At 38.7% G+C, this 19,194-nt stretch overlaps 2 protein-coding genes across 2 annotated transcripts in view; both read right to left on the reverse strand.

Moving 5' to 3' along the window:
* The window catches only part of LOC108967662 (sodium channel protein Nach), a 4,833-nt gene extending 520 nt beyond the window's left edge, over positions 1–4,313 (reverse strand). The window contains exons 1-8 of the mRNA XM_018931232.1: positions 4,078–4,313; positions 3,755–3,958; positions 3,486–3,678; positions 3,194–3,321; positions 1,163–1,283; positions 756–905; positions 413–617; positions 168–333 (exon numbers count right to left, since the gene is read on the reverse strand). Coding sequence (XP_018786777.1) covers positions 168–333; positions 413–617; positions 756–905; positions 1,163–1,283; positions 3,194–3,321; positions 3,486–3,678; positions 3,755–3,958; positions 4,078–4,313 — 1,403 coding nt within the window. The remainder of the gene's footprint in view (positions 1–167; positions 334–412; positions 618–755; positions 906–1,162; positions 1,284–3,193; positions 3,322–3,485; positions 3,679–3,754; positions 3,959–4,077) is intronic.
* Positions 4,314–6,824: 2,511 nt separating this feature from the next.
* On the reverse strand, positions 6,825–12,763 carry LOC108967663 (sodium channel protein Nach). The gene is made up of 9 exons (XM_018931233.1): positions 12,579–12,763; positions 11,415–11,621; positions 9,585–9,774; positions 9,327–9,460; positions 7,844–8,111; positions 7,567–7,780; positions 7,336–7,504; positions 7,069–7,187; positions 6,825–6,994 (listed from the first exon to the last, which is right to left on the reverse strand). The coding sequence occupies exons 1-9, from the start codon at positions 12,761–12,763 to the stop codon at positions 6,825–6,827; spliced, it is 1,656 nt and encodes a 551-aa protein (XP_018786778.1).
* Between the last annotated feature and the right edge of the window lie 6,431 nt (positions 12,764–19,194).

The raw sequence follows: 19,194 nt of genomic DNA on the forward strand, positions 1-19,194 counted from the left end.
GATATAGATATAGATATAGATATAGATATAGATATAGATATAGATATAGATATAGATACTCTGGTCACTCAGATTTCAACCGAATTGAATAAAATTGTCGTACTCTGTACCAACATGTTACAAGATTATAAAAAATAGTAAACATTACTACAATATTCTTTACTTACGCAAAAGTAAGCATATTATAAGAAGTCAAAGGCAGTGCGTTGGCATGAACGACGTAGCGCTCCGAAGAGCACATCGGCAAGCATTGCGGACAATAAAGAGAATCCTCCATTTCACGTTCGAGTCCAGGAATATTTTCGCGTTCAGTAATAACATTAGACCATTTGACTGTGAAAATATATTGGAGCATATATATATAGTTACGCCAAACACATGGTCTCTTTCTCTAACTCTATCTTAAACTTACAATAGTAACGGTCCAAGCAGGCTTTGTGCCTCAGCGTACAATAGACATACTCGGTTGACACATCCAACAACCCATTGGGATGCATGAAAAGCAAACAATTACATAACACCAATATGCTGTACATACGACAACGTGTTATACAGCTATTGTAACTGTATAATTTACCAAATATTGGAGCTTTCTCGTCGTTAAAGTAGCATTGGCGCTTTGCAAAGTGGGTGGAGGAAGTAGTTTAAAAACATTTTGTATAAAGTTGTTCTGTATTCAGTAAATTTTTTTTTTTTGATGTAATGTGTCTATAGGATTAGAGTGATCCTTTTAACTGTTTTCACGCGATACTTACCACTGACGGCGGCAATATGCGAGCCTCGTTTACAGTTTCAATGATACCCGGCTTAATTGTCATGTATGTATCCTTGCCACTTTCCACGTAGCGTTCCTTTACCGAACCACTTGTGATGTCTGCGTAGTGCCCATGGGAATGTATATAAAACTTTAGGAAAGGAAAAAAAAAATAATTGCAAAATCAGCTGTCTATGTTATTACAAATTATCTCTTGCACGGACAGATAGACTTCCATAAATCACTCCTTACTCCTCATCCAGATACATTATATTATACATAAAATTTTATTCATTTCGAATAGTTTTAGATTGCGTAAATTTACATAGTATTATAATAGTTCAGACATACAGACATTGGCCACAAACTTTTGTAACCATTTATTTTATTTATGTCATTTCGACTTACTGCGAAGCTAGCTGATAGCGATGCTTTAAAATATTCATCATTATTTGAAGAGTTTAGTAATAATACAAGGCCATTTAGCTCTTCGTTAAAACTTAAACTGTGAGGCCGCGGCTTCGAATAGCTGGAAAGAATGGAACAAATATATAACATAACTGTAGCCAGGCAGCGTTTTTACTCGTGATTAAAATTTGTAAGTGAATGTCTATATAGATAGCTCTGAAAATTAGTAGTAAATAAGTGGTAACCAAAGATTTCGGCAAGCACACCATTTTTATAAAGGACGATCCACCCACTCGAAGTGCTAGACAGAAGACAATCCGAGGTCCTAATTTCGACTTGCACCATTACCTTGATGCAGCCAAGATGCAGAAAAAACGCACGCCAACAAACACAAGAAAGGTTCGAGAAGCTGCAATCACACATACAGCCGAACGATTTACGACTTGACTTGCACTTCTGCTCGGCACTCGTCAGCAACTCGGTATAAGGGAACTGTGGGACGGTGTTTAAAACTAATTACATACAGCTGCAAAGGAAACCATTGGTTTTCAGAAAAGGCAAAAGAACAGCTGGTACGACGAGGAGTGCTGTGTCGCAGGGGAGAGAAAACAGACTGTCTACATCGCAACGTTACAATCGACCAAAATAGGTACAGAATGGGATAGATACCAAGAGTTGAAGAAGGAATCGAGAGAGAGAGCAAACAGAGAGAGTTCAAAATGTATGAGTATAAAGAGCGTGACAAGCTGGCCGACAGGGGTAATATTCGAAAATTCTACGAAAAAATGCTTCGACTAAAAGAAGGTTTCAAGACCAGAACAATACTTCTCCGACCTGCTCAATGACTCTGAAAGCATAACACCAGAAGATAGTGTGACTGATTCTCCATTCGATTACGATGGAGCAGACGTTCCATTGCCTGACCACGAAGAAATTTGACCATCGGAAGAACAAGAAAGCGGCGAGGGTAAATGGATTGGCGGTCGAGCTATTCAAGCACGGCGACGAAGAACTGATAAGAACCATGCATCAATTTCTTTGTAAAATATGGTCGGACGAAAGTATGCCCAACGATTGGAATTTTAGTGTGCTCTGCTCAATCCATAAAAACGGAGATCCAACAATCTGCGACAACTACCGTGGGATAAGCTTCCTCAACATCGCGTATAAGGTTCTATCGAGCGTATTGTGTGAAAGATTAAATCCCATATCAGCGTGGTTTCAGGCCTCGAAAATCAACAACCGACCAGATATTCACCAAACGCCAAATTTTAGAGAGACTCGTGAAAAAAGAATCGATACACCACCACCTTTTTGTCGATTTCAAATCTGCTTTCGACAGCACGAAAAGGAGCTGTATTTATGCCGTGTTGTCTGAACTTGGTATCCCCGCAAAACTAATACGGCTGTGTAAGCTGACGTTGAGTAATACCAAAAGATCCGACATAATCGGAAAGCAAACCTCCAAGCCTTTCGATTCCAAACTAGATTTCAGACAAGGCGACTCCCTTTTTTAAGATTTCTTCAATCACACTAAACCGCTGTTTTTTCTGGACGAAATGATAGCTCTTGAATTTTTTCCAATTGCTCTTAGTCCCAAATGAAGCAATTTTGCTTTCTTATATACCCTTTGAGCCAGAAATAGTCCACATTCCTGAAAAAAGTTTGGCCCGAAAACTTCGGATCTTCGGCAGCGTTGCCGCTTGGTAAGGTTGATTGAATTCAGTCGTTGTCTTGTACGCTTTCAATCTAAGATCTCGACGTAAAATCCGCTAAGTCGTTCCATACGTCTATCCGGCGAACGGGGACGATACGATTCTTCACGGTCTTCGTGCACACTCACAGCTACAGCTGCTATTTTTTCTTCACTGGAGGTGGTCTATTCGACCGAATATTATTCAATAACAAATTCTGGATATCAAATGCCAAACAATACTGAACAAAAGTAACATGACAGCTAAACACGACTCACGCATGATCTGTTGGCTAATTGTTTCCAAAAATTATCCTCATATATTCTAAAGAACTTACAAGCCATCGTCATTAAAGGTGCAACAAAATCCATTCGCTGTTAAAGTTTCTGTAAATTTATTCAGACAATCAAAGTCCTCTCCGGCCAAACGGCACCGTACCAATACATCCTTGCAACTTGGTGTTAACTAATGAAAGAAAGAAAGGAATGTTCGAATATTTTTACTTTGTATTTAAAATGTGCATACTTAGTCTATCATACTAGGTATGGCTTGCTAACTTATAGTTCAACAAAATGTTCGAGTTTACAAAGGATGAAAAGAATTCGAAATTGTTTCAAATCGCTGCTCACCTGCTTCATGCGATCCCTGGTATTAAAAAATACTTCACTATCCGTGGTATCGTAAATATCCAAAAAGTTTTGAAATTCTAAAAAATCCTCATAATTCTCATCTTTTTCGGTTGTCTTCGAATATGGAAAGCTCAATTTTCTTATTTCATGGTAAAAATAATTAACTCCTCGTGTGTATGGATCTTTTTGCTGGCTAAACAAATATTATTTCAAAAACATACTAAAGTACTTTAAAAATCAAGTATTAGTATATGAAAGCAGGCGCTTACAGTTTCTCCGCATATCTGGTAACGGAGGCGTTCGACATGCGATTCAACGTACATATCGATATTGTTGGAAAGGGCACCTTATTTATGGGGTACAATGGATCAAACATGGTTGTGCTTAAAACTTGCCCCTCGAAGATGGGCGTTCTCCATAGAAAGACAATCATTACGCTCATCATTGTGATATGGAATATAATCCAAAAGAAACTGCAAGTAAATGAAGAGCGACAACAAAAGGCTGTTGATTAAATTCTCGCTCCAACGGCTCCAACAAACACCGATGACAGGCGATATTGCCAAGTGCGCGCTTGTGAGCGCCTACTCACCGTTCGTGGAAACGCCGATGAGGCTCCACTAATTTTCCATAACAATGAAATGACACATTCCGCAGAAAGTCCTTCAATGCCTCGGCAAATGAGATTTTCCGCTTGCCATCGTTGCGTCGAGCAACTGGGACTGCCGGCACCCACCAAGGTGCACGCCCCAGAATAAATGGTGGATGCGTTTTATTCGGCGCTTGTTGCGGTGTGTATCGCTGTTTGTGCGGCGATAGCGTTGCCATTTACATTTAGTTTGGAGTCATACTAAATGAAAGAGATTCAAATGCCGTATACACTAACGCTGTTTGACAACCGACAGTCGCACTAATTGTAACTCTAATGGCAAATGCCTTGGGTTTTATATACGAAACATACACCCATGAAATGGCACTACCCCCTTGGTAATCACTGGGGTTAGGTTTGTTAGCGGCACTTGTAGATTTTCGGTTGCCTTGTACCTGTAAATTGAAGTCGTTTTCGCTGGCGAATTAGCGTCGGTTAATTGCTTTGGTGTCAGTCGTTACTGATATGTCGAAGTGCCAGAGAAGAGTGCCGGCATGTGTATGTGTGTTGGCATGTTCGTGCGCATATTGAACTAATTACGCAGCATTATAGCTTAATAGTGGAGCGTTTAGTGGAGCAATCAGGCTTACAACTAGACTCTATTGTTAGTCATTGAAGTTGAAAGAGTTGTAAAGATTTGTAAAATACTAACAATATCATTGTAAGTATGTAAAAATACGCAAGGCACCGTAAATTGGCAGTAATTACTTGCGCTAATCGATTATTTTCAATGGATGTAGAAAACATTATATAAATAGTTTTATTCCTTCAGTAATCAAAGTGAACAGCAAAAAACTTGTAAAACATTTAATATTTAATTTGGTAAATAACTACTACAATAATGCTACTATACTATACAGTTTTGGAAACCCTACACAACAAAAGCATTATAGAATGCGTGGTAAGCCATTATCAATCTTAAAAGTTCTCTGAATCCTTCATTGAAACAGATAAGTTACCTTTACGTGATTACATCATTCCAACGAAGAGAGGAATCGGCAGTCTACTAAATGGTTGTTGCCAGATGAAATCCAAGTTTTTTTCGAAGCGATAAAACACAACAACTATCGACCGCCGAGTAAAACAATAAATAATCAATATACCTGTTTGTTAAACCAAAAACTCTTCAGGCCACACTGTTTGTATTAATTCGAACTGAAATATTCGTAACAGATAACGTCAACGCTTTTTACGAACTTTAGGAGACTTTATATCTAATTTTTATACTTCCCCTTATACTACGAATCTTCTAGATAGCTAAGACGAATTCTAGATACGATTGAACAGAAGCAAAGGAAGTGCTTCAGCGTTTTCCTCATGTATACTTTTCGTCTTTACTAATCCCCATTTGGTTTGCATGTGATGCCATTGAGTTGTGGCCAGACCTGCAGTCTCTTCACACTCTTCGTCTGGCCAACGCGGGACAAATGCAAAAGATATACTCCATTGTTTCCCTGATGCCTTGCTCTAGACATTCATGGAAATCTCGTTCATTATTTCATTGCCCTCGATGAATTTTTAGCTTGGCACCCAGTTGAAGTGAAGTTGCTTGCTTCTGGGAACACCTTCCACTGCTATGCTGCTTCCCAGAACACTTCTGGCCGATATGCGATATGAGGTTACTGCCTTGACTATTGCTTCTCTGGAATTTCCTGCAGGTACATTAGCCAGCTCCGCGGCTTTCACGATAGCAAATACCTAAGCTTGAGCTGCAGTGGTCCGGCAACTTAAAAGGCTGCCTTATACCTAACTCTGAATAGTATATTTTCGCACCAACTCCACGTCCATTTTCATCCGCATACATAGATGTTTACAATGTTGTGCTTAGCTAACGTAGTACCTTTACGCCAGCCATATTTTTCTATGTTTACTTAGAAAATTCTTTCCTAGTTGAAAAGTAAGATCATGTTATCGATGGGAAAATGAGCTTCGAACAAAGAGCCAACATTAAATTTTGTTTTAAAATTGGTAAAACTTTAACCGAAATGTTTCAATTGATGAAACAATTTTATGGCAATGATTGCCTATCGCGTAGCAGAGTGCACGAGTGGTTTTAACGTTTTCTAAGTGGTCGTTTTCATGTGGGCCAATCACAATCCGTGATCACCGGAAATTCCATCGAAACTGTGTGTGTGCACGGTTTATTCCGCACAAATCGACTGTCGACCAAAAATTACTCAGAATCCAACATTCGAAGGACATCATTAAAGTGGTCAATAAGGACAAAAACTTCCTTTAGAATATTGTGACTGGTGACGAAACATGGTGTTTCCGATATGATCCCCAAACGAAGCGCCAGAGTGCTGAATGAAAGGCACCGGAAGAGCCGAAACCCAAAAAGTTAAAAGTGAAGAAAATGCTGATTTGTTTCTATGGTTCCAAGGGTATGGTCCACAAGGAATTTATTTTACCCCGCCAAAACGTTTATGCGGTATTCTACCTTGGAGTTTTGAAGCGTTTGGTGCGCCGTGTTCGACGTGTTCGACCCGAATATCGCGAAGATGAAGGTTGGCGTTTGTTGCACGATAATGCGCCGTCTCATCATTCGAAACTTGTGACCATTAAAAGTAAGTTAAGTTTCTAAAAATATCTCAAGCATTGAGTCTCTGGTGAGCACAAAAACTTGAATGAGGTGTATATATCTAAATCATCACAAGAATTACATGACTTGACAAATATTTTAACTTATTTTAAGGACATATATAGAGTTGTATCTCGTCTTTCTTTTTGTCTTCTTTATGCTTTTGGCTTATAGCTGATCTGATGGCAAGTATTACGTATTTTGTTGTAAAGAAGCCAATCTCAAAGCCTGCAACAATAGAGAAGCCTAGAAATATTGAGGTTACATTGCCGATTGTGCCTAGAAATGCAAAAGAAAGAATTGCTCAAAACTAATAATTTTTTAAACAACTTTCAAATATATATAGTACTTACACAATGCTTCATACCAGGTATTACCCACCACACGCTTATAATACTTGGCATATGGCTCATCAAAATGGATACGCAACACTGACATCTCCTCCAAATCGAGAGCGACCTTATCCAATTCACTAAAATTAAAATTTGCACCCCAAGAGTTCTAGATTAAAACCTTTATCATATGGTTAGCGAAGAAAATCATTGAATTGTAGCCTTAGTTTAGCGATAATTTCTTGGTTACGACCACCTTCAAGACAACTGTATTTCATTTCAACTTACTCTTTTGTAGTGGTAGCTAAGAATCGATCTATAGGCAATGCCATAAAGGATACACCATATTGTATATCATTGCAAGCTGGCAGGCATTCCGGACAGTACAGAGCTTCTTCGTAAGCACGTTGTAAACCAGGCACAAACTCGCGGTGTGTAAGCACATTGTTCCATTTAACTGTCAAAATTACAATACGTATATTCCTTCTCAGTCCCACAGAAAGAGCTGAACAAACTCACATTTATAGCTGAGCAGGCAAGGCACATGTTGCAGGGTACAATAAATGACGCCATCTCTATCCGACACCAATCTGGTATCCATGTAAAAGGGTATACAACTACACAACGACAAAATACTACGAATTCGGCAGCGTGTTACACAATTAGAGAAACTATAATTCCATTGAAGACTCGTAGGATATAGGGAAAATTCATCTTCGAAATAACATTTACGCTGTAAGTAAAAAAATTTGAAGGAATTTAAGAATATCGTTCAAATTAGTGGCATCCCACTTACTGTATGCGGACTAAATGAACTCAAATTGGGCTCTGTGTAAACCAAAAGAGCATTCAACGCCAGAAAGGACTCTTCGCCATACGTTATAAATAGCTCGTGTGACTCACCCGATGTTGTGTCGGCAAAGATATCAGAATCATGGACGATGACAATGTAACCATCTATATTCATTAAGGACATAAAATCGTCTTTATGACTGGTATTCAAAACGACCGTCAAACCAAGTTCGGTACTGACGAATTGATCACGCATTTTACGATTGTTGTAACTGTAGATAATGAAAACAATATAATTGCAATAAAAAAAAAAATATCTTGAAATTTTCCAAAAAGCGAGTACGAAGTATAAAATAAATAGTTTATACGAAAACTTTCACAAATAAAGGGTTATAAATGTAGAGGTACTTTTTTCGATAGAATTTTTTTTTGCAGATCACGCTTGAGTTGTGTCAAGCTGTCAATGTTGAACAAAAATATATTGTTGTATAATATATGTGATAATATAGCTTATGCAAGAACTCTAGCCGCTGGAAGTTCCCAAACGACACTGCTTTGCTCTATGGGCTCTTGCAAAGTTCGAAAAAATCGGAGGTTTTCGAGCCAAACTATGTTTATCTACGAGACCCATTTCTGACTCAATGGGTATGTAAAAAAGCAAAATTGCCGCAATCGGGACAAAGAGCAACCAGCGGAGATTCAAGAGTTGCCATTTCATCATGAAAATCCAATCGAAGAGATCGAAAAAAGCATCGAAAATTTTTCTCAACGGATGGAACATCTGAGACGAATCCCCGACAAACATTTGAAAGAGATAATCTTCAATAATAAAAGTAATGTTTTTTCATATTAATATAAACATACCCCATTAAATTTTTATTTTCTGTGTTCTTTCTTTAAACAAGCAGGGAATCTCGAAATGGATCGCACTTATCTTGTCAAGCTTCTTCTGATCTGAAACTAGTAATGTATGGATGGATTTCATTCATTTCAAAAGCAGTAACAATCAGAAAGCAAGTGATATTGTTTTAGAACCAAAAATTCTATAGTTTGGTCAGAAAAGTTTCTGAGGAAATATACTTAAGACATCCTCGATAAGCAATACCGACGAATTAAATTTGCTTTGCAATATGAACGTGGAATGGTTGGGTGGCAAGAACGTAATAATCCTAGGAAAATCTTGAATCAAACTAAAAGAAACTTCACAATATTTCCGCACTGTTTTTAATCAGAGCCAATCAGAGCGTTTCTTAATTAATCGAAACCGGATGATAATTAGTATTAACTCAGATGTAAGAAGTAAAGTCCACAAGCGTCAAAATATTTTATTCGGAAATCCAACGGCGCCATCTTCGTTACGGAACGTGAAACACAGAGGAGTCATTAAGAATTCGAAATATACAACATGAATATCCCTGAATTTTACTGACATCCTTTTTTTTACTCTTCAGGGGAGTTTTTCGCTTACTTAAACCAATTTCACTCACAAGTTTCCTGTATTGAAGGTACAACAAAATCCATAAGTCGTCAAACTTTTCTGAAATGTCTTACGGCTGAAGCATTCGACTTCGACACCTGATAGCTTGCAATTGCGAATGAGACTCTCACATGATGGCGTGAGCTGAAAATACAAAAGAAGATTTAATACAATTGCACAAATTGAGGTCCTGTGCTTTACCTATGTATATACATATAAATAATATATATATGTATTAATAAAAAGATCTACAATTGTGAATTATTACCATTTCCGCAACCCTCCGTGTATCATAGAAAGTATCATTTTCATATATATCGTATTTGTCCAACAACGCTTGAAAATTAGAGAATTCCTCAGCATCGACATCCAAATCAATTTTCTGATAAAACTGAATGAAGAACCTTAAATGTTCCATGAAAAAATCAACGCTTCGGCCTTGAAAATCCTTTTCACTCCTATAATAATAAATAAATGGATGCATTCAGTGTTTAAATGTATACACGTATATAAGCTGCGATTGAACGGACGTTAAGAGACCCACTTCAGCTATCAGTAGGCTATTGTGCTCCCCAAAGTTTAGTAGGATGATAATTTTCTTGAGTTTTCCAAATCTTCGTTTCATTTAGATTGCAATATTGGGTACTCTAATATTCTATCTCATAAGATAAGTTCCCTGTGACGACCCATAATAGTTTATTCAACTCACTCTTTTCTAAAAGCAAAATCCTTAAATTGCTTGCCTTTCATCAGCCTTTTCAGGCAAGGAAACAAAAAAAAAAAAGTCCAGTAGCTACATTGGGCTGTAGGGCGGCTGCCGGGCTTGGTTAGGCAACTGTTCACAAGAAAGGCAGTGTGAGCCGGGGCGTTGTCATGGTGCAACTTCCAATCGGCTGCGATGTGTTGTCGGACCCGAATGACCCTTCGTTTGAGTTCTTGACGACTTCCATGTAAAACTTGGCGTTTACGGTTTCTCCAGGAGGAAGGAATTCATGGCGGACGCTGCCTTTGATGTCAAAAAAGACAATGAGCATCGTTTTCATCGGCTCTAAAAAAAAAATCCTGGTGCCACCGAAACACACCACTTTTTGCTAAAGCAACATCTGGGTAAAATCATTTGCTTGATCACATCAAACGTCTCTGTCGGAAATTTGCCGAGTTTCACACAAAATTTAATCGCCTACCTCTTCTCTAACGAACGCTGCATTTTCGGCTTCCTCCACTCAAAGAAACACGTCGCGGGGAAATGTTTGTCCTAACTCTCCAGGTGCGGTCCTACGTCCTCTACCGAATCCAGTGGGTGCGCACAAACTTCAAAGAACAGTCGCGGCGGAAGAAAACTATTACTATTACTGTATTCTCTATATTGGTTGGAACTTAGAAGTTTATTGTTCTACAAATATTCACAAGAAAGTTACCGCATTTGCCGGTTACAACAGAAACTCACTTCAGGGCTTCATCCAAGGTTTCGGCCTGAGAGACAATATTGTGATTGTAGAGTTTAAAGCTACCTTCGCATGGCATCGTTACCTCTTGGTAACTATATTTTCGATCATTTTTCGGTGCAGAATTGGTTTTCATTTTCTTTTCAGCCTAAATATTGTAACAAGTAGTATGCTGTTTCTTGGTAGATCTGAGACTATCTCTAAAACTCTGATACGTCAGGCTACAAGTACCTTGAACATAACTTTTTTTTCTTAATAAGTAGAGTTTTCTGGTGGGTTTTACACTGCAACAAAAGTAAAGCGAAGGTTTCTTCTTGGAAGTGGAATTCTCTAATTATTAAAATAATTAACTCTTCGAATAGAGTAAACATCACTTACAACTTCTAAAGGACTCTTTCGGTACTATCTTTCGCTAGAAATCATGGTGAATATATCCAACAAGTTCTTAAGAAAGCTAGGAATTACAATCGCACCCTTACAGAACTATGAAACTGATTCGGGTGATAATTCCATGGCGACTCAACGACGCTCACTGTTAACTACTGGTTAATGCTTTTCAATGAATACGTACATTAGGGCGTGCATTGTGGTGTGTGTGTGTGTGTGTATGCGTGTGCATTTAATACCAACAATAAGTGAAATGTCAAACTCACAGCTGCTTTGCATACGCCAATGCCGCTTGCCTTGAAATTCTATTGTTCGAGCAGATGGAAATTGATGGAAATGGCACGTATTCAATGGGATACAGTGGATTGGATAGGTTGATGACAATGTACTGAGCGACAAATTGTTCCCATATCAGTGACAGAATCGTAAACAGCGTGAACATTGTTGTTAAATGCACGGCCAACCATATTAATCTGCAAATATGAGAACATACCTATGGTATATTGACACAATGGAAAATGAGCAAACTGATATGAAAGTACAGCGACATTCATGTATAGCGATGCAAATAAGGATATACTATACAACTAAGTCCTGTAGTAGCCATGTATTAGTTATTAGAATTGATGACATGGGTTGTTACTGTTTAAACGCAATCTGAAGACGTTCCTGCGTCTTTTCGTTACCGTCAAAGAAATATGGAAACTGTGGTGCACTGGGGGGGAGTCTACATTAAGTACCAATATAATAATCTATTAAAGTGTCAATTCAACACCAAATTACGGATAAACGGCTTCATTTGGGGATGATTCCCTCGATAGGGAGTAGCCTTGTCTAAAGCCTCGTTTGGTATCGAACGGCTAGATGAGAGTCCTTCCCGATCCTGATGGAGCTTTTGCTATTGCTCAACGTCTGCGTGGATATCAAATTCAGATATCGCGAGTTAAAGACAGCTCTTTATCGTTGTGTCAAAAACAGCTTTGAAATCGACGAAGAGGTGGTGTATGTCGATCCTCTTTTCACATATCTTGCCAGGTCTAAATATACACTGATAAGGTCCAATCAGTTGTTCTTTAGATAGGTAATTGCTATTCGAACTTCTTGATGCTCGGGCAATGGAAATCACTGCTTTCTGGATCCTAGTTATAAAACCATTTTCACTCTAAATATCCTAAGGTCTCAATTCTATGAAGATATTAATTTTCAAAAAGGTATTTGAGCTTAATATGTTCATGCGCAACCTACTCGAATTTTCCGATATAAAATTATATGTAAACCGTTTAAGAATTGAAATCTTGAACAGCTCTAGCTAACAATCAACGCTGCGTATGAGTAACATTGCGTGCAAGTGTATTCCTCATTGAATGCCACATTAATTTGCTATGAAGTCTTCATTGTTGATCCATGTGTGCATGTATGCGTATACTCACTTCTCCCACACGTTCAATGTGCTGTCGACCAATTTACCATACGCATGCATCGATATGTTGCGAAATAGATCCGTCATGTCATTGCTGAATCTGGCGCCAACTGATTGCTTTCGCTTTTTTATAGCCCTTTTCGATGTTTTCTTTGGACTCTTTATCCACCAAATGGCACTGGATGTTGACTTCATTTCGCACTTCTACACTACTGATTCGCATTTGCATAAACTAAGTATGCACACACACACACGCATGCATACAAACACGCTTATGATTCCTCTGAGCTGCTCTACTGCTGTGTGCCTGCTTTCCACTTATTACAGCTTGCCTCTTGGCTGGCTAATGCTGGTGATTTACAGCGTCCATGTGTAGCGGGAATGTTGCAATTGTTTATCCACCGGGGTTGGGAATTGGCACTGCAGCAACGGTATTACTTTCACGGTTCAGTGATTCTCACGCAACACACGGTTTGTCGCTTGTCGCCGCGTGAGAACAACGGCTCCGTTACAATCGCTGTCAGCGCTGTGCTGCGGATAAAGTTCAAGTGACAGCCAAACGAGCTATAAATGCCCTTATATACTGGCATATGGGTGTGTGTGTGTGCGCGTATGTTGCTGGTGTAGGCAAGTCGTCATGTGTGTACACCGTGTGCGCTTCGTTCAACATGCATTGACGCTTAGGCTGCATTGAATAATTGCCATTGTCACTGCAGGGGCGTATGTGCGAGAACTTGTAATGGATTTTCTTCATTAGCGACACAGGGACACATAACGCCTACTTAACCGAAATTCACTTAGAAGTTCCAATTTTACTGCAAAGCCACTTTCGACGTTTTGAAACTTGGCTGGATCGTTATTGTCTTGCAAACTTAGTGAAACTTTTTATGACGATTCCGAGACGCTACCTTGGTGTTGTATGCATCTACCGTTAGTTCAAGTAAACATTTAAAAATACCACCTTACCGATTTAATTAGGTTCCCAAATTAATTTCAGATTGCCTTAATTACTCAGCTAAAGAAAAAAATGAAAATTTTGATTAATTGGAAATGAACAAGCGAAAATTCTTAAAACAATCGATGAATTTAGCCGAGTTAATTTTAAGAGTTATTCTTCTTTCGCAAAACATTAAATGGAAAGCCTATAAACAGCAACTTTTAGAGTCAGCACTTCTACATGCATGAATCTGGCGTCACCTAGGTTTAATTACCTGAAAGAAATGGGGATCAAAATCAATATGTTTAGGTATATATAAAGAAGACACTTAACTGCTGCTAATAATTGCTCCTTTTAAAATCTCCCTTAGGCGTCATCGTCTCTTAAATACAACGTAAACCCAGAAAAACTATGTGTCCAACGGAACACATAATAGGATTGCTAACCTTGTCAACTGTCTTCACCTTGAATGGAGAATTCCGAAAACAGACATTTGCAACACCGAAAAAGAAACGTCGGAGACCCTATAAAGTACATACATATGCATGATAAGCCATATCCATCTGTATGTCTGTCTGCCTGCCGCCTCTATATATGCAAACTAGTTTCTAAGATTTCGAGGTATCGTTCTTAAAATTTTCACACGTCTTTGCTCATTTATCGGAACCGACATCGAACAAATATAATACAAAGTGAACGATCAAATTCAAGTCGTTGCATGGATAACTTTTTCATTTGGCAAGGTATATTCAGGCAATTTGGTAAAGAGTAGTAACAAGGCATCTATAGCTTTTAGCTGCCATTGAAACTAACCAATCAAATTTATAATAAAGATAAGTTTATACTCTTTTATGTTATAAAAATGCGCCTGTGAAGAGTATTATATAAGTTTTTGGAAAATTGAATTGAATTAATATACATTTCTCCTACAAAACTTAAGCTACAGAAAAACAAATTTGCTCAGGATGAATCCCTTAAACCCCTAACGAAACTGTAAAAGTGGATCGGAAGATAGCCAGATTCTCTCCCCCATATAACGGTACTGTTCAAAACTGTTAAAACTGTGATAAATTAATAACTAAATACGACAGAGATATAAAACTTTACACCCGAGATGGTATGAGAAGACTTAATATTGTCGAAACTGGGATAGAAACTGGACGATAAGCATTCCACCGATTACTTTTAAGTTAAATCTCGGGACCCGTCCGACCGAACAGTGTGAAAATGGGCGGACTGCAATCACGCCTACTTCCCATATAAAACGATTTTAAAGTCCATCTGATTCTTTCCTTTCCAGTGTACAAATCAAGAAGCCATATAATGGGATAAAACTTTGGACGAATAGTGCCTTTAGTGTATTCCACTAAATTACCGAAAGTGGCATAAATCCAGCCATATTTAATTGAAATTCAGGGACAATTCTTTTCTGACAATGATATGTCTTATTTAAAAATGGGTTGAATCTTCCTTTACCTACCATACTAAAACTAATACAATAATTTTCGAACTTCCAGGGCTCTTTATACCGCATACCATATATCCGGCAACTTGTGAGCTATCTCACTAAAAATAAGAGATCGGGTTTTATCTGGCAGAAACTTTACCTAGCCTCCATACCCGGGTGATGTTATGTGAGGTGCCTTTATAAATCTCACTGATCATTTAGTATGTAGCATGATAATATTTAATCAAGGGCGGATCCAAAACTTGTCACCGAAGACTATTATATTTAATACAATTACATTTAATATTTGATGCTTTTGCCAAATCAATCGATTCTTTCTGAAAAATCACACTGAGTGAATGAATTAGAGATAGAATATCACAAAGGCAAAAAATTCGCTACCATCCCAGCTCTCATATATTATATACATATGTACAAAGGGCGTTCCAAAGTAAACAGGACTTTTAAAATCTAGCGCCCCCTGGTGGTGCCATCTGTGTGTCGACTGGTGCGTTAGAATCTGCTATTTTCGATTGTACAGTGAGAATTTCATGACATTTCATTGATTGGAAATAAAGTTATTGCGTTTTAAGTGTTAGTATGTTTGTGTTACCGGCGCGAAAATGAGCTTCAAACCAAGAGCCAACATTAAATTTTGTTTTAAAATTGCTAAAACTTTTACCGAAACGTCACACGAGGTGTTTCAACGTTTTCAAAGTGGTCGTGAGGACATAAGTCACGATCAACGTGTGGGCCAATCAAAATCCGTGATTACCGGAAATTCCATCGAACTGTGCGTGAATTCATAAAAAATCAGCCGAAATCATCATTGACATTCATGGAAATGGAATTGAACGTATCCAAAACTTCGACTTATCGCAATTTGACCAAACATTTGGGCTTACGAATAATATTGCACAAATTGACGGACGACCAAAAATTGCTCAGAATCCAACATTCGAAGGACCTTAAAAATTATTTCACCAAAATCAGATTTTAACCATTAACCACTCCCCGTATTCACCTGATATGTAGAGGTCATTCGAAAGGCTTGCACCGGCATCCTCACGGCCATACCGACCAATGAGCTAAAATACTCGTTCGACATGCTTTTGGACCGTGCAAAAAGCTGTATTGAAGCAGAAGGAGACTATTTTGAATAAAATTAATTGATTTTGCCGAAAAAACCATTTTTTCTGTTTTTTTTTTTAGTCCTGTTTACTTTGGAACGCATTTTGTATAATGATTTTCGTTTTTTTACTTCACTTCAAAAAATCATTTTTTTTTATCTTCTTCAGCTCCTCCTTCGATGCCGTCTTTATCTCGTCAAGAGAAGCGTAACGTCGTCCTTTCATGGGCCTCTTCCGTTTAGGGAACAAGAAAAAGTCACAGGGGGCCAGATCTGGGGAATACGGTGGCTACGGCATCATTACACTAATTTGGCCAAAAAGTCGCACACAAGCAACGATGCATGAGCAGGGGCGTTATCGTGGTGCAAAAACCAATTTTTGTTCTTCCACAAATCCGGGCGTTTCTGGCGGATTGCTTGCCGCAAATTGCGCATAACTTGCATAATATTATTTTTTCTTGATAGCTATTCGATGAGTAACTGAGTAACTGCTCCGTTTTTTAACTCTAAAACATAAAAATGATGATATGGCTTTATATGCTTATGAATAGTTGCTCGTTCGATTCGTCACATAGTGTGATATGTGAATTCTTAAACGATCTAAAGCTAACACTTTCTCGAACTATAGTACCCATTGGAGAAAGAAATTGTTATAAAAAAAATAGAAATAAAATTTGAAGATTCAGTTTACTTGGAACACATATTGCGCTCATTTAGCTCCTTGCTAATGTCGCGTAACCAATGAAGTTTGTAGTAAAACTTAATCGCTGGCTACTAACCGTTGCACACGTGGTGCTCACTAACTATCGAGCTTTAATTTTGTCTGTAGAAACTATGCACAGTACAGAAGGGATAAATATTAAGTATATAGCACAAATACACGCGGGCTCATACGAATAACTACTAAAATAATATTTGTACGAACATATGTAAGTATGTATATGTTRTATATGTTGTTTTCAGGTCTCTTTTATGGGTAGACGACCTCAGTTATCAAAACAATACGAATTTTGCATCGGAGACCGATTTCGAGTGCCAAAAGAAAATAAAACTTGACGGAAAATAGTGGAAAGGCGCCAATGACAAAAGAAGAAAACCAACAGCACACCAGAGTAAAACCACAGCAAGGACAATACTTAGTTTAGAGCAAATAGCACTCCATCCACTTCCAGCGCACAAGTGCACTCAACGGACATTTTTCGTCGAAAGCAGCGGCAGCGCCTGGAAAAAAAACTCACCCATTACTAGAATAGCATTTATTAGGACAATTGGCCAACTGGACCAGTGCCACCATGGCTGACTGAACGAGCGCCTACGATTTGTTTGCCTTCTGTGCTCAATTTTGTTATTGTTGTAATAAAATGTAATTGGTTCGCTGCAGTGCGGCGCCCATATTGCTGGTAGTCATTTCAATACTGTGTCCCGCGGCGCACGTTATCCACGCTGTAGATACAGTTAGTGTGGAAGTGCTTGCACAAGCGAAAGATTTTAATGATTTTTTTTTTCATACTGACGATATATGTATATAGTATTATTTTTATTGGAGAAATATGCGTTATGTTGTACGAAATGTGTATATTTAACCACGAGAGGATGGTGTCATGCATGTTTGGTTTGTAAAGGTCGGAAATATTCGAAGACCGAAATACTAGTAAATCCTTCCGTGCATAATGTTGACGAAAAGTCGGGGCTTACGTAATCGTAACGTAATAAACTTTATAGATCACGAGTTTCTATTTTAAAGACCGGTTATCATGGCCAGTCGCCATTGACGGCTACGTTCTCATCAATATCATTTTTAAAGAAATATGGGCAAATGATTACATAAGTCCACGAACCACACCAAACCGTTTTTTTTTTTATGAAATGGCAGCTCTTGAATCTCTTCAGCTTGCTTCTTGTTCCAAATGCGGTCATTTTGTTTGTTTACATACCCATTGAGGCAGAAATGGGCCTCATCGCTGAACAAAATTTGGCTCGAAAACGTCGGAACTTTTTGGAACTTTTCAAGAGCACATAGAGGGAAGCGCCAAATCGTTCCACACATCCAAGTTGCTGCGAGCGGTGACCATTCGACTCTTCTCAGCTACGGCTGCTATATTTTCTAAATTTCACAGACCGTTGATTATGAGAAGAGGTGATTTTTCAATTTTCATGCCTGAGCCCAAAGGCTACTAAATGGGACAGAGGCAGCTCTAGCTTTAACCCATCAGCCAATCCTGCAAAGTGTCACCCGAGGTGTCCTAACTAAGGTCAATGTCGAGCAAATCGTCAAAAAATCAAAAGGAATTCTTATTAACGCTTTCAAAATAGTCTCCTGACTAAGATGGCCTTTGACGACGCTACTTGAGGACATCGAAAAATCCACGCTCCCTCCATGACTGAAGAGGTATACTAGGAACTACCTGAGCGGTCGTCAATCATCCGTACTATTTCGAGGTAAAAACTCAAAACTGGAAAGGAATAAAGAAGGGGTTCCGCAGGATGGTGCCTCTCTCCGTTATTGTTTAACATCTCGAAACTCCGTAGCCACCAGAAGGAATTTCTATCTGCTCGTACGCTGAAGATTGTTCCATAATGACATCGGGCAATGGAATCGATGGCATGTGATCAAACTTAAACTGCTATCTTTACGATCTTTCTTGCTTCTTCGGAACTTCTTGCACGGAACTTTATGCTCTCCCCAAAGACCATATTCACAAACTGGACTAAGGAGGTCAAACTTAACCTTAATATTGCAGTCGACAGCGTTAAGATTCTGATTCTCGATAACCCCAAAGTTTTAGGCGTGACTTTCGACAGTCTGTGCTCTTTGACACGACTGCGTGTATAGCCTAAGTACAGAACCGCAACAAAATCCTCAAGTCGCTAGCCGGCAGCACATGGGGAAAGGACAAACATACAAGGACGTTGTTGACAACAAAAAAGGCAATCAGCCGGCCGGTCTTTAACTGCGCAGCATCATTATGGCAACATCTTCACCGACTCCCTTACCGTGAATGGCGTTCTTAGAGTCAAATTACCACCTATCGCAGACGAAGAGCTCCAGTTGACGCGAGATATTGTAACAGGTGAAACTCCTATTTATCCAGAATAGACCCTGACATACCCAA

Source organism: Bactrocera latifrons, unplaced genomic scaffold, assembly GCF_001853355.1.
Source record: "Bactrocera latifrons isolate USDA-ARS-PBARC rearing strain unplaced genomic scaffold, ASM185335v1 scaffold_194, whole genome shotgun sequence".
Taxonomy (NCBI): domain Eukaryota; kingdom Metazoa; phylum Arthropoda; class Insecta; order Diptera; family Tephritidae; genus Bactrocera; species Bactrocera latifrons.

What these genes read in the sequence shown, in the direction of transcription:
- LOC108967663 (XM_018931233.1), bottom strand. Translation starts at nt 12,763, where the DNA reads ATGAAGTCAACATCCAGTGCCATTTGGTGGATAAAGAGTCCAAAGAAA. An exon ending in TTGCCTGCTCAGCTATAAAT is followed by an intron (nt 7,505 to 7,566) that starts GTGAGTTTGTTC and finishes TAATTTTGACAG; the next exon opens with TTAAATGGAACAATGTGCTT. An exon ending in TTAGCTACCACTACAAAAGA is followed by an intron (nt 7,188 to 7,335) that starts GTAAGTTGAAAT and finishes TTTTAATTTTAG; the next exon opens with TGAATTGGATAAGGTCGCTC.